The following is a 14,778-nucleotide window of genomic DNA, read 5'->3' on the forward strand; positions in this document are numbered from 1 at the left end:
TCCGCCTTCCTCCGCCTTCCTCCGCCTTCCTCCGCCTTCCTCCGCCTTCCTCCGCCTTCCTCCGCCTTCCTCCGCCTCACACAGGGAGAGAAGACAACACTCCGTTCCCTCTTCTGTGTTTCAGGGCCTTGGCCGTCATTGAGAAGAGTGAGTCCCCGGTTGTCTTGTTCCTCGTGTTCCTGCGTCTGGGCTGGCTTCTTTGGAACCCCAGCCTCCTGTCAGGCTCTGGGGACACCTGAGAGTTGGCCGTAAAAAGACAGATGGATAAGGAGCCTAAGGATACTTGAAGTCAGTTGGACAGACTGGTGTGGGGCTGGTGCCGAGCAGGTGCACACGACCCTCTGTGGGAATCCAGTGGCGGAGAACTGAGAGGCACAAGGCTGGGCTAGCCTTGGCAAGTGGGACATAGGGAAGGGGTGACCTAGAACCTGAAGGCTTGTGGGGTTGGGAGGGGTGATGGTGGGTCTAACCCAGAATCAACCCCAGGCACAGGCGATGTGACACAATTCTCGGAAAACCAGCACCAATCCATGTTCAAATCTGTTCCGCTTATGAGCTGATCCCCTACCCCCCAGCCAGCTTTGAACACTCCAGTGTTAGGAGTATAACTCTCAGGTCTCCATGGCCCAGTAATAGCGGTCAGTGAAGTGGACAGAGGCGGCAGCAGACAGCTACCAGCCTGACAAGGGAGGGACCTAGTTAGCTAGGAGCATCCAGGTCACCGCAGAGCCATCCACACAGACCTGCTGGTGCCTCTCCCCGTTGTCCCCAAGTGACACGAAGCACAGGCATTGGATATGTAACTACAGCCCTGACAATATCGGGTTCCAGGTCACCCTGCAGGGTCGACCAACCTTGGGGGAGACAGCACAGCCAGCCAGCTTCATGCGCATTCAGGCCAGAGGGACCCTCACACACCATCACCTAATTGTACGCCCCACACAAATGTCCCCATCCATCTAGGACTCCCATAGACGGGACTTGATCTTGACCACTTGTGGTTGCTGGGAATTGAGAGACTGGAGTGGCGGGGGGGGGGGGGAACTGGGTCACCTCCTCAGCTGTGGAAAGCTAGCATGACTTTCTGCCCACAACTGTGTCCATCCTCAGGGCCTTCCCTGTCTGACAGGAGCCTTCTCCCTCCCACTGGACAGCAGCTTCTGCACCAGGCTTTTTGGATATCTAGGACACATGGTCTAGGTCTCCCCCATGGCCTCTGATGCAATGTCAGGGACACATTTGATTCCCTATTTAGTAATTTATAGCCGTACTGTCTTCCGGTGGCCGCCAGGACTGTCCTTGGACCAGAGTCAGGGTGTTCCAAGAGCTGCCGCTTTCCCTGGCCCCCTCTTGGTGCCTGACCCCCACCGTGGGTCGGAATCCATTAGTTCAAGTTCAGAACAGTCTCCTTTACCGTCTTTCTCTTGAGGACAGATGCTAGTCACTGTAATTCCTGGATACCACTAATCGCAGTGACTTCCATGGCAGAAGCAGCTCACATAGCGCATCTTCCAGCCGTGGAGAGAAGGAACATGGGAGGAGATGCTGAGGGAGGAACTAGAGAGAAGCCTTCCTGATACGAACCCTCCACTCTGAGGAAAGCTGCGGGGCAGGAGGGAAGCTGGCAGGACTCAACCACTCAGGACGTTTCTTTCCATTCCAGATCGGGCTAAAGTGGTAAGGGGCCTGCCAGACGTAGCCACCATCATGGAAGATAAGGTACTATTTCTCCTGGCCCACGTCCCACGCCCGGGTTCCCTCGGGGATCCCTTCCAGGTTATGATGTAGTAGAGTGCAATGGATTTGAGAGCTAAAGATGACAGGCTAGCCAGAGAGGTTGGACCTGCCACAGCTGGTCACATGGCTCAATGATGACATGTGTATCAGGGAAAACCAGTGAGCCTGGAGTCAGATCCCCTGTGCTCAGCCTGGCTCTGTCCCATCTTTATTTAGACAGCCCTGGTGGGAGCCTGTCACCTTTGACTCTGGCTCCCACAAGAGTTTAGGTGACCCCTAAAAGCTGTAGTGTTTTCAAACGTCTGTCTGGGGTTTGCTTTGTGCTGGCTACTAATCCGCATTGGTACACGTCTCCACTGATGGTGCCCCCTCCCCAGCCTGGAGGCAACAGCTGGAACTAGGGTATTAATTCTAGTCCCACTTTACAGCAGGGGAAACTAAGGCCTAGAGTGAGACCTAGACTAGTGAGGGCCACACAAGCTGATGGGCAGAGCTGTAGTTCACACCCTAGCAGCTCAGTTCCAGAGCCTGTGAGTTTCATCATTGTACTGTATGCTGCCTTAGACCTTCCTTAGTCCTGCCTTAGACCTTAGAACTTCCAAACTCAGTTCACAAACCTTTTTTTTCTTTTTTTTTTAAAGATTATTTATTTATTTTTTTGTATATGAGTACACTATATACTCTCTTCAAAAACACCAGAAGAGGGCATCAGATCCCATTACAGGTGGTTGTGAGCCACCATGTGGTTGCTGGGAATTGAACTCAGGACCTTCAGAAGAGCAGTCAGTGCTCTTACCCGCTGAGCCACCTCTCTAGCCCATTCACAAACCTCTGTGTCTAAGCAGTACAATCTTAGGGACTGAGGTGGTTCAGCGGTTAAGAGCATTAGCTGTTGTTCTGGAGGACCCAGGTTCAATTCCAAGCACCCACATGGTGGCTCAGAAACACCTGTAACTCCAGTTTGAGGGGATACAGTGCCCTCTTCTGGCCTCTACAGGTACTGCATATATGTGTTATACATACATACATGCATGCATGCATGTATTACAAACATACATACATACATACATACACTACAAACATACATGCAAGCATTACAAACATACTTTTGTTTTCTGAGACAGGGTTTCTCTGTGTAGCCCTGGCTGCCCTGGAACTCACTACTAGGTCATTAATAGAGAATTGTCTAAAATTCTAGCAAGTAAAGTTTTCTGTAAAAAGTTGAGGGTTGGAGAAGGCTGGGTTAAAATAAAACATGTTTCCATTTGTGGGGTACAATAGGACACACAGAAGACCTGGGGACATGGCTCTAAAGTGCTGGCCTAGCATGTTCAACCTCCAGCACTGTATAAGCGGGGCATGCCTGCATCCCAGCCCTTAGGATATAGGGGCAGGAAGACAGGGTTCAAGGTCACCTTTAGCTACCTATCAAGTTCAAAGTCAGTCTAGGACACACAAGACTGTGTTTTTAAAACACACACATGCACACGAATGCACACATGCGCACATACCCTTTGTGCAAAGCAGCTGCTAGACTAGTAGCCCTCCATGTGCATAAAGGTGAAAGCCAAGTTCAGATTACAAGGACATAAAATCGTTTTCCTCCCGTCCATTGAAACAGACCCTGTGCCTGACCTGTGTCATCTCAGGAGACCCATCCCCTGAAATCTCTTGGCTAAAGAATGACCAGCCTATCTCCTTCTTTGACCGATACCACATGGAGGTGAAGGGTACGGAGGTCACCGTCACCATTGACAAGGTCACCAGCGAAGATAGTGGGCGCTATGGAATCTTCGTCAAGAACAAGTATGGCTCAGAGACGGGCCAGGTCACCATCAGCGTGTTCAAACATGGGGAGGAGCCCAAGGAGCTGAAGAAGAAGTAACGGGGGTGTTGGGGGGCAGCCTGAGATCCACCCTACACCAACCAGCAGGCCAGCCAAGGGGTCATAACCTAGCACAGGCTATGGGGGTGGGATAGGGGAAGGGACAGGGACATGACAGACCTGGATCTAACCAAAGAGGAGAAACAAAGATTTTGCTGGGGTTCTCAGAGGACTCCAGAATGTGGGGGTGTACCCTGGCCTTAGAAGTCAGAAGCTGGGGTGTACAACTTTATTTCCACAAAAGCTCTTCAAAAGCCTCGCCTTTTCGCATCCATCAGATGGGCATTCCTATATATTCCTTGGGGATTTATAAAAATCCCTTATCAGTCTCTGTCAGTGGGACACAGAAGGAGGCACATTTGCTCTGCAGGGGACAACTGGCAAAGCTTACAGTTTGGTTGTGACAACCGGAAGTATTTACTGGCATTTACTGGGTTAATACCACAGATGCTGGTGAACACCGTAAGGCTCCTCCCATGGCACAGAATATATTCTCTTTTAAAATAGGACTGTCACCTTTCTATATGTCCATCCCTCTTTGGACATGTAGCATACACAAGGCTGAGGATGGCCCCAAAGCTAAAAAGATAAACATTACACAGGCCCCGCTCAGAAAGGGACTCAGGTGCAGGGATTGCAGGGCAAGGCGGGAGATAATAAAGTTCACTAAATGGATACCAGGAAAGTATCTTCATTGATCAGAGAAAGCAGGCAATGGCCGATATGATTGAGAGAGTCAGGGCTTGGCAACACCCTTCCACATTGGGTGGGACAGTGTCGGGCCCTGAAAACTGAATCTAGTTTGGCTGTGGAGATGAGAGGACACCTCACGGAGCAGACATAGTGAGGGATGAGGAAGAAAGGAGTCTGCCTAGGCGACCAGGGAAGCCAGACAGTGCAGGTGGTGACCTTCGGGGCTTCTTCCAATGTGGAGCCTATATGGCCCGTGGCAGGCACTTTGGCTGGCCTTACTCAGTGGATCTCAGTACACAACTGGACATCTCTCTGCCTTCCGATTTCCTCCGACAAGATGTGTGTGTGAGGGGAGGGGTTATCAAATTCTAGCTGCTTGCTGCCAAATCTTAGATGATTTTGGAAATTGTAAAGGAGGAAATAAAAAAGCAATCTGTATTTTCATCAAGAGGCAGCACCTGTGGTCTCTGAAATGACTTTGGAATTGAGGGACAAAATGAACCATTCATCAGCCTGGCAGCTCATCACCCAGTGGAGTACGGTGGGTCCCGGCAGCCCTCAGGGTCTCCTGTTCTGGGCTTCATGGTGATGAGGGGAGATAGGAATGGGGGTGGGAAGAAGGTCCTGGTGAAAGTTTGGGGAACCATCAGATCCTTTTTATTACTTTTTAATTTGTGTGAGTGCACACGGACACACCATGGCACAGATGTGGAAACTATGGAAGTCGGGTCTCTCCTTCCATCATGTGAGTTCTGAAAGCCTGACTCAGGTCCTCAGGCTTCAAGGCTTCGACGCACCTGAATATACCTCTGAACTGCACATTCCTTTCTGCCCACTAGCCATGGGTCTTACAAGGTCCTTTTCCTCTTTCTGAGTCTGTTTCCCATCTATAAAACAAGACCAGCGGGTCCGGTGACATATGCCTGAAGTCTTAGAACCTTAGAGGTGGAGAATCATGAGTTCAAAGTCATCCTCACCTACATAGTTCAAAACCAGCCTGAGCTACATAAGGCCTGTCTCAGGAATATTTTTAATGAATGGATTTTAAAAGTAGGGAGTTGGGGAGATCCTTCTGTGGGTGAAGTGCTCAGTGGGCAAACATGATGACCTGAGTTGGATCCCACATAAAAGTGAAAAGACCAGCCGGGTGTGGTGGCGCACACCTTTAATCCCAGCACTCGGGAGGCAGAGGCAGGCGGATTTCTGAGTTNNAGGCCAGCCTGGTCTNCANAGTGAGTTCNAGGACAGCCAGGGAAATACAGAGAAACCCTGTCTCGGAAAAAAAAAAAAAAGTGAAAAGACCAAACTAACTCCACAGACTCGCCCTTTGACCTCCACGTGTGCACACGCCCACATGCATCTTGCACACATACACACGTGCATAAATAATAATTAATAAAAAATAGGAGAGAGAGAAAAGACTCGGTGGATTAAAGCAGTTGCCTTCCACGATTGGCAAACCAAGCTCAATCCTGGGAGCCATGTGAAGAACCCAGATGTCATCCCAGAACCTTTCCATCAACATGGGAGGCAGAGACGGCAGAATCTTCCAGAAGCAGCAGGCTAGACCACCTAGAGCTTGCAACACGGTAGACAAGGATCCTTGCTGCAACAACAGATATGGGAGGAGAGGACCAGCTGTTAGAAGTTATCTGACCTCAGACGGGTGCCTCGGCACACATGCGTGCCCTGCCACACAAGAAGAGATAACTAAGAAGACAGACATGAAAACAAGCCTATCAGAAGCAACTTCCAGGGCCTGTCCAGCTGACACTAAATTTTCTTTTTATTATTCCTTTCCACGACTCTGTTCTCCTTTACTTTCCCTTTCCTATGAAAATGTGGTATAGAGAAAAAGTTCCCCGGGCTGGTGAGATGGCTCAGTGGTTAAGAGCACTGACTGCTCTTCCGAAGACCCTGAGTTCAAATCCCAGCAACCACATGGTGGCTCACGGCCATCAGTAATGAGATCTGATGCCCTCTTCTGGTGCATCTGAAGACAGCTACCGTGTACTTAGATATAATAATAAATAAATCTTAAAGAAAAAGAAAAAAAAAGTTCCCTTCTGGCCCAACCTCCTGTTCACATTTTGAAATCTCTGAAAAGAATCTTTGCTGCTTTCCTGGGTCTGTAGACCATTTCAGCAAAAGTCTATTAGCCGTAATGGAACATGGTGTGAGCGCCCCCTGTTGACGCAGTTTGGTTTTGCACTCCAAGAAGCCACTATGGGAACGCCTACCCTGGGGGAAATGGGAGTGTCTTAATTAGGTGACAAACCAGTTTGGGGACAGAAGCTAGTCCCTGCTGCTGCTTTAGAGCCTCTGCAGTACATCAATCATAGATGAGGTTCTTTTTAAAAATTCCTGATCTGATCATTCCAATATCCTGGGCATCCCAGAGCCTGATTCTTCTGTCTGTCCCATCTTTAACGCACAGACTGCCCTTTAGAGTGGCTTTGTGGTTTACTGTGGAAAGACAGACCGGACAAACGAGGTCAAAATAACTGTCAGAAATAATAAGCAGGCTTTCAGTGCTGAAGGGAAGTGTGGGGAAGGGAAAATATTATTATCCAGTGTGTGACTAGGTCTCAGACTTTGGGGGAGGGGCGGTCTCATGTAGCCCAGGCTGGCCTCTATCAGGCTATGTAGCCAAGGATGACCTCTGCCATAATTTCCCAAGCATGCCCAGTTTATGAAGCGCTGGGGAGTGAACCCAGGATGTCATGTTAAGTAAGCACTTTGTCAACTGAGCCGACTCTCCAGCTGGAAAGAACCTGTGCCCAGCTCCTGAGCTCCACACACCTGCCCCCCTCACGTGTTTCTCTCTCGCTCCCCAAGGTAAGATAGGAAAACTACACGGCTGGAACTGGCTGTTCTCACTTCCCTCAGCTGAGGAGAACCTGGTGAAAAGCTGCCCTAGGGGCAGGTCCTGATGGGACTAGCGCATCCTAGTGTGTTAAAAAAAATTAAAAAATAAAAAACTAAAAGACTGGTTCCATTTCCCTCCTGCTATTGGAATCGGACGGGATTTTTCACAGCTCTTCCCTGTGAGGACATGACCTGGCGCCTTCAGTTAAAACAAGAGGGGGAACTCCCCGAGGGCTGGATCCACCCAAGTCCTCCCTCTGGCCTGGTAGACTGAGTCTCCCATGAAACATCTGTTGAAACTCATATCTGGACCACAGCACTGATTCCCGAGTCCCCATGAGGTCCCCATGTTCACCTGTCTGTCTCTCCATGATTAGGGAGAGCAATATACCTTGTGACCTCAACTTCTCTGACAGACGGGCCGAAGAGAGTGGCCTGTTAATTATTGGTAGAATGGGGTGACAACTTTGAATGTTTTAATAGAACAAATGGCTGAGGCCCCAGGTCTAAAGAACAGGTTCTCTGGGTACAGCCCCCCTACCCCCCACCCCCATGGAGGCTGAAGAGCTGTCTGAGGCTCTTTTCTGGTTGTTGTGACCTTGGTTGACAAAAGCAACTTGAGGGAGAAAGGGTTAATTCTAGCTCACCTCTTGGGGGAATAGTCCCTCATGGCAGGGGATGCAAAGCAGCAGGAATTGGAATCAGCTGGTCTCCTCCCATCTGCAGTGAGGAGCATGGAGTGGTGGATGAATGTATGTGTGTCAGGGCTTAGCAGGATACCTTGTATACAGCACTGGAGCTCCTGCCTAGGGAATAGTGCCACCCACAGTGGGCAGGTCTTCCCTGTTGAGATAATTTCTTACATTCTTAGAGGTCCATCTTCCAGGTCATTTTAGAGCTCACCAAGCTGACAATCAGTACTAGCTATCGAAAGACCCCTAGGACCTCCCATTGTCCCTCAGACCTCTTGCATTTAGTCCTAAGGAGATCTACAGTACCACAGGGACAGGACCCATGTGAGGGGAGAGTCTCACTGAAGGCTATGAGCCAACAACCTCCTGTGGGTTTTTTCCATCTCCAGCTTCTATATTCCTTGAACCATGGCCCTTCTGTAGCATGGCCCAATGACAGCAGACTGCCCAACTTGATCTCATTTATATCTAGGAGTTTGGAAGCCTATGCATCCCTGACTCTCCTTTCCCAACTGCCTCCTGCCTCCTCCTTCCCAGCATCTTTGTTGCTTGGCTGATTCCAAACATCGGTCTTTCCTACTGTTCTTTGTCTAACTTCTGGGAAGAGCTCAGATCACCTAGCCTGACTACTGATCCCCTGTGTGGAAAACTGTAAAACAAGGAAATCTGACTCTTAACCAACAGCACATAGGCAAAAAACATTCTCCCGACCACCCTAATGGATCTCCCAGGATGTTAGTCTTCCAAAAAGCCCAGGCCAGATGTGCCGGTTGGAGGAAGCAGAGGCATCCAGTCGTGTCCTCTCATTAACAGATCCCCTCATTAACACGCCTCGTTAGCTCCTCTTCTCCCCACACTAGCTCTGCCGCCCTACACACAATAAGCAGCATGCAATTCTTGGCCCAGAGCAGACAAAGCATTTGATGGAAGAACACCAGGTATAGCAGCCTGACAGGAAGCGGCAGGCCCATGTAATAATTACTGCTAGGCCTCTGTTAAGGCTCCGGGTGGCAATACTTAACTGCCCCCACCCTTAAGGTTTAAACGTTTAATTAACGTTTAAAAATTCCAATTAGCTTTAAGCAACGTAAGTGACATTTTTCACGCCAAAAACAGTTTCTAAAGCAGCATTCCTCGGATGTCTGCAGCAGCGAGGGGAAACCAGATACTTGATTTTTTCAGTGTTTGAGAACATGGGACAGCAGAAGCTGGAAGCTGGAGACAATTCAGCAGAGAAAGGCCTTGGGTAAGAGCAAAACAAATGACACAGCCCTGAGGAATGTGTCTCACCTCCCCGGCCTCCCAGAAAACCGCCAGCCCTGCACAGACCTTTTCCAGTGACCGGATGACCTGCAGAAAGAGAAGTTCACAGGCCTTTGTGTTCCCAGTGAGGAGACTGTTCATGAGGAAGTTAGCTTCTGGCTTCTTGGTTTCACTTTAAATGCTCTGATGTAAGATGAAGAAGAGAAATTCGAAAGTTAGGAAAACAATGATCTTTCTTAGTGGAATTTGGTGGCTCACATCAGTAATCCGGGAATGAGGAAGGCTGAGGCAGAAGGGTTTCTGCAAGAATAGGGACGGTATGAGCTCCATAGCGACTTCCAGGCCAGGTTACAGAGTAGAGACCCTGTCTCAAAAAGTCCATACATTAAAATTTATTTATTTATTTTGGTTTTCATGAGACAGGGTTTCTCTGTGTAACTCTGGCTGTCCTGGAACTTGCTCTGTAGACCAGGCTGGCCTCGAACTCAGAAATCCACCTGCCTCTGCCTCCCCAGTGCTGGGATTAAAGGTGTGCGCCACCACCGCTACCTGAAAATAGTGCTGATTCTTAAAGCCTAGAGATAGGAAGCTGGAATTCTGTTTTGCTTTTTCTCTATGGTCAACATTTTTTTTTCATAGTAAATTTAAGGACCCCCAGGAGGAAAGAAAACCTCAACTAGAGTGATATTACTTATATCTAGTGATTATTTTAGGGCAGTAGTGTTCAACCTTTCTAATGCTGTGACGTTTTAACTACAGTTCCTCATGTGGTGACTCCCACCACCACAAACTTATTTCGTTGCTACTTCATAACTATAATTTTGCTGCTGTTATGAATATTAATGTAAATCTCTGATCTGCAACCCCGACCCCCAGGTTGAGAACCACCGCTCTAGGCTCTGGCATTTGGGCATTTGAGTGCAGACTTCCTCTCACTTGTGATTTATATAGCCTGTTATTTTCCAATTGTCCTAACTGTCATTAACAGGTGTTGTATCGGAAATACTTCCCTGGCCACTGACACGGCTCTGAAGGTAAAGGAGCTGGCTAAGCTCTCCCCACAGTGGCTGTAGACAGTCTTCCAGCTGACGCGTGATGGGTCTGTCCCCTGGCATCCATCATAGCTGGGTCATAGTTGGGACTGGAAGTGGTGAGCTCGGGCTAGAACCCTCACACCAAGGCTCTGAGAGTCTGCAGGCACCGCGTCATGTTCGTGCAGGGCGGCCTCAGTTGGAGCAGCCTGAATCTTCCCTGTAGCTTACGGATTTTACTCTGTTGTTCTAAACAGGAAAATCTCAGGCTTTTAGCAAGTTGTTTAACATGACTTCTTTTAAATGTTCTTTTTACATGTATTTATTTTACATACTTATATTCGGTGTGGCATGTGTGTACGCATTTGAGTGAGGGAGTACGTTTGAAGGCGGGAGGTCAATCTGGGAGTTGTCTTTCTCAATGTTAGTCCTCCTTACTTTTTGAGACAGGTTCTCTTGAACCCGGAGCTCACCAATTCCACTACTACACCGGCCAGCAAGCCCCAGAAATCATCCTGTCTTTTTCCAATGGGTTCAAGCCGCCATTGTTAGCATTCTGTCTAAACACCACCCCCACAGTTACCTGGCAACAGCCAGGTAGGCCTGACCCACTATAAAAGGGGCTCCTTACCCCCTTCCCTCTCTCTTGCTTCTCTTGCCTCCTGCCCCCTTGTGCCCCCTCTCCCCCACCCTGCCTCTCTCCATGTGGTCATGGCCGGCCTCTACTTCTCTACTCTCTCCCGCTCTCTGCCTTTCTCTGCCTCTACTACCCTCTTAACTCCCCTCCCCATGCCCCGAACAAACTCTATTCTATACTATACCATGGTGAGGCTGGTCCCTCAGGGGGAAGAGATGCCTCGGCATGGGCCTACTGAGGCACCCCCTCCCCCATATCTTACCGCACCCCCATAGAACATACTCTTATACCTCTTTATCTTTGTATAAACACATCGGCCATGTCCAACTTTATTACGTGGGTACTGGGCATTTGAACTTGGGTCCTCAGGCTTCAAAGCAAGTGCTTTATCCACTAAGCCATTTTCCCAGCCCCTGAGCCAGGTTCTGAAAGAACAAGAAATGTTTTTCCCCCTTAGGAAAACTATTTTGTGACCAACTGAACTATGACATAATTAGGTTATTCTGGACATAATTATCCATTCCAGAGCAAACCTCAGCCTGTATATCCCTGTATGCGCAGCTAATTAAATGTAATTAATGCTAGTCTGAAAGGTACTTACAGCTGAAGGCAAGGGAGCAAGCTCTAATGAATAACCTTGCTTTTTTTTTCACCTCCTACTAGATATAACTTTTGGCCACTTGAGTCCTTTGTTTATGTCAGCTGGGAAGTTAAAATCGTTGCTAATTAGGTAGTTAGCGAACAGATTGCTCTGTGCCTATCAGATAGCCCATGGTATCATGGCTTACCTTAGTAAGAGATTCGCTGGTGGGAAAGCAGGGGCTAGATTTTGTAGAAGGTAATTTTTTTTGTTTGGTTTGGTTTGGTTTGGTTTGGTTTTTTTTTTTTTTTTTGGTTTTTTTCGAGACAGGGTTTCTCTGTGTAGCCCTGGCTATCTGGGAACTCACTTTGTAGACCAGACTGGCCTCAAACTCAGAAATCCGCCTGCCTCTGACTCCCAAGTGCTGGGATTAAAGGCGTGTGCCACCACTGCCCGGCTTTTTTTTTAAATTAATCATTTTATTCGTTTACATTTCAAATAATACCTCCTTCCCAGTTACCCCTCCGCAGGCCCCCTCCCATCCCATACCCCCTCTCCCACCTCCCCTTTGTCTCTATGAAGGTGTTCCTCCACCCAAGGTAATTTCAATCAAATTGTTTTCAATTAGGTGTTCCCATGTGTGTCTGTGTTGGGGTATATGCACACTCATGCAGGTGCCTGCTGGGGCCAGAAGAGGGTGCCACATTCCCTAGAGCTGGAGAGTTACACACAGAGCACAAACTCGGGCTTGTGTTTATTTAGTCCCAAGAACCTTCTTCTCCTCACGTTCTAACATAGAAGCCCAAGGATACCATCACCTCACATTATGTTAAATGGTCCACTGTTTTTTGGGGTTTGTTTTTGTTTTTGTTTTTGTTTTTTTGTTTTTTGGATTTAGGCATTTATGTGTTATAAAGAATTATAGTGCTATTTTGATTTCTTTGAGACAGGTTCTTACATAAATGTAGCCCAGGCTGGCCTCCAATAAAATATATAGCCAAGATGAACCTCAACCCATGACCTCCATGCTTCCACCACCCAAACACTGTGGCTCTGGGTAGACACCTTCACATCCAAGTCTTGGTGTTGGTGTTGACCAGCCTGTCCTGGAACTCACTATGTAGCCCAGGCTGGTCTGGAACTCACAGAGATCCTCCTGGTGCCTCAGTTTCCCCCAGTGCTATGAATTCAGTAACACGGTGACAGGCCTGGCTAATTTCCACTGTTTCGATTAGACTCTGGAAGGCTTGAGGACAGATCCAGAGTCCCCCTGACTGACACTGGGTGTCCCACTCCAGAGTCCTTATCACCCAACACTGGTATCCTTCCCACTCTGGGAAAATCGCAAAATGTAAAAAATGAATAAATAAATAAAAATAAAATAAAAATTTTTTTTAAAAAAAAAGGAAAGAAAGAAGAAAGAAAAAAAATCTTTGTTGACAGCAGTGAATGGGGGCAGAGGCTCAAAAGCAGTTATCGGCTGCAGGGATCCAGTGGAAGGTTCCCTAAGGTATAACCTTCCCTATGGTATGACAGTGTTGTCCTCGGAGCCTCACTCTGGGCCTCCGGAGCCTCTGGACACTGTGTGGAAGGCTACTGTTGTCGTGCATGCTCAGTCCAGACCAAGAATGCCCTGAGGACCTGCTGCTGACTGCTGTTTACCTGTGGGAAAGAGATAACCAACGGACAGGCTGAGCACAGCAAGGCCAACTCCACTCCAAGTGTGGTTTGTCTCCCAGCCATGAACAAAGACCTTAAGTAGCCACTTAAGGAAGAAAAGGTTTCTTTCTGCTCCCTGTTCTAGGACACAATCCATCCTGGCAGAGATGGAGGGGGCAGGACCATGAGACAGGCACAGTCAGGAAGCAGAGTGCCTGGGACACCGGTGCTAAGCTGTCTCCTTTTTATTCAGAGTGAGACCCCAGACCACGAGATGGTACCACCCATGTTCAGGATGGGCCTTCTCACCTCCAGTAAACCAGCGTAGAAACTCCCTCACAGGCACACCCAGAGCCCTGTCTGCTAGAGGATTCTAAAGCCAGTAGGTCATTCAGTTGACCATCAAGATTTACCATCATGCCGGGCGTGGTGGCGCACACCTTTGATCCCAGCCTGGTCTACAAAGTGAGTTCCAGGACAGCCAGGGCTACACAGAGAAACCCTGTCTCGGAAAAAAACAAAAACAAAAAAACAAAAACAACAACAAAAAAAGATTAACCATCACAAACTGGGTGTGGTGGCGCAGGCCTTAAATCCCAGCACTTGGAAGGCAGAGGCAAGTAAATTTCTGAGTTTGAGGCCAGCCTGGGCTATAGAGTAAGTTCCAGGACAGCCAGGGCTATACAGAGAAACCCTGTCTCAACCCCCCCCCCCCAAAAAAAAGATTAACCATCACACCGAGTCATTACACTCAAAATGGTGACCAGGAAGCCAGACATACAGTCACATACCAACATACTGAGCTGCGTTATTCACAACAGCCGGAAAGAGGAAGTAATTCTGGCATCTGGTCTGTCAACAGATGAATGGATAACTCATGTGAAATACATACATACATACATACATATATACATACATGCATACATACATACATACATACATACAATTGAATACTAATGGGCCTTTTAAACAGATGAAATTCTAACACATTATAGAACAGGGATAAACCTTAAAAGGCAGAAGACACAAAAGATCATACAGTATGATTCTCCTTAAAGCAGGGACCCAAAAGAGGCAAATTCAAGGGGGAAAATAGGACTAAGTTTACCAGAGCCTCTGGGGAGGGGGGGTCTGGGAAATTATTGTGTGGGTCTAAAGTTTCTGCTTGGGATGCTGAACATTTGCCATGAGTAGACAGTGGTGCTATCGTAAAACACCCTAAAACAACTAAATCAGATAAACTTTATGTTGTGTGTACTTTGCCAATATTTAAAACATCAATGGAAACCATCAGGTTGATCCCTGGTGACTCTGAAGTCTGTGACATCCTGTGAAGGGATGAGGGAACAGACCCTGAATGAGGCAGGAAGCCTCAGGCCATGTTGTCTACACTGGGCTTGGGAGAGGCTGTGTTCTGGCCTGAGATTTGAAATGCAAGCGAGGGTCAGCCACGATGAGAATGTCCCAAGGGAGGAAGTCACGGGAAGGCTGTCCAGGGGCTGTCCAGGGCACCAGAAGACACTGAGCTCCACAGGTCATATTGGATGGCCAGCCACTGGAAAGTTCTAAATCATGAAGCCCTAGGACCAGACTGCAGCGAGGCCATGGATAGGTTCTCGGAGACAGTTAAGAAGCTACTGCCCGGGGCTGGTGAGATGGCTCAGTAGGTAAGAGCACCCGACTGCTCTTCCGAAGGTCCAGAGTTCAAATCCCAGCAACCACATGGTGGCTCA

General features: G+C 48.4%; 1 protein-coding gene across 1 annotated transcript in view; it reads left to right on the forward strand.

Annotated features, from left to right (window-relative positions):
- Myom3 (myomesin 3) overlaps nt 1–4,768 on the forward strand; it is a 55,447-nt gene extending 50,679 nt beyond the window's left edge. The window contains exons 35-37 of the mRNA XM_021200779.1: nt 125–147; nt 1,664–1,719; nt 3,359–4,768. Coding sequence (XP_021056438.1) covers nt 125–147; nt 1,664–1,719; nt 3,359–3,622 — 343 coding nt within the window. The 3' untranslated portion in view covers nt 3,623–4,768. The remainder of the gene's footprint in view (nt 1–124; nt 148–1,663; nt 1,720–3,358) is intronic.
- Nucleotides 4,769–14,778: the final 10,010 nt, after the last annotated feature.

The sequence above is a fragment of the Mus pahari genome, chromosome 6 (genome assembly GCF_900095145.1).
Source record: "Mus pahari chromosome 6, PAHARI_EIJ_v1.1, whole genome shotgun sequence".
NCBI lineage: Eukaryota > Metazoa > Chordata > Mammalia > Rodentia > Muridae > Mus > Mus pahari.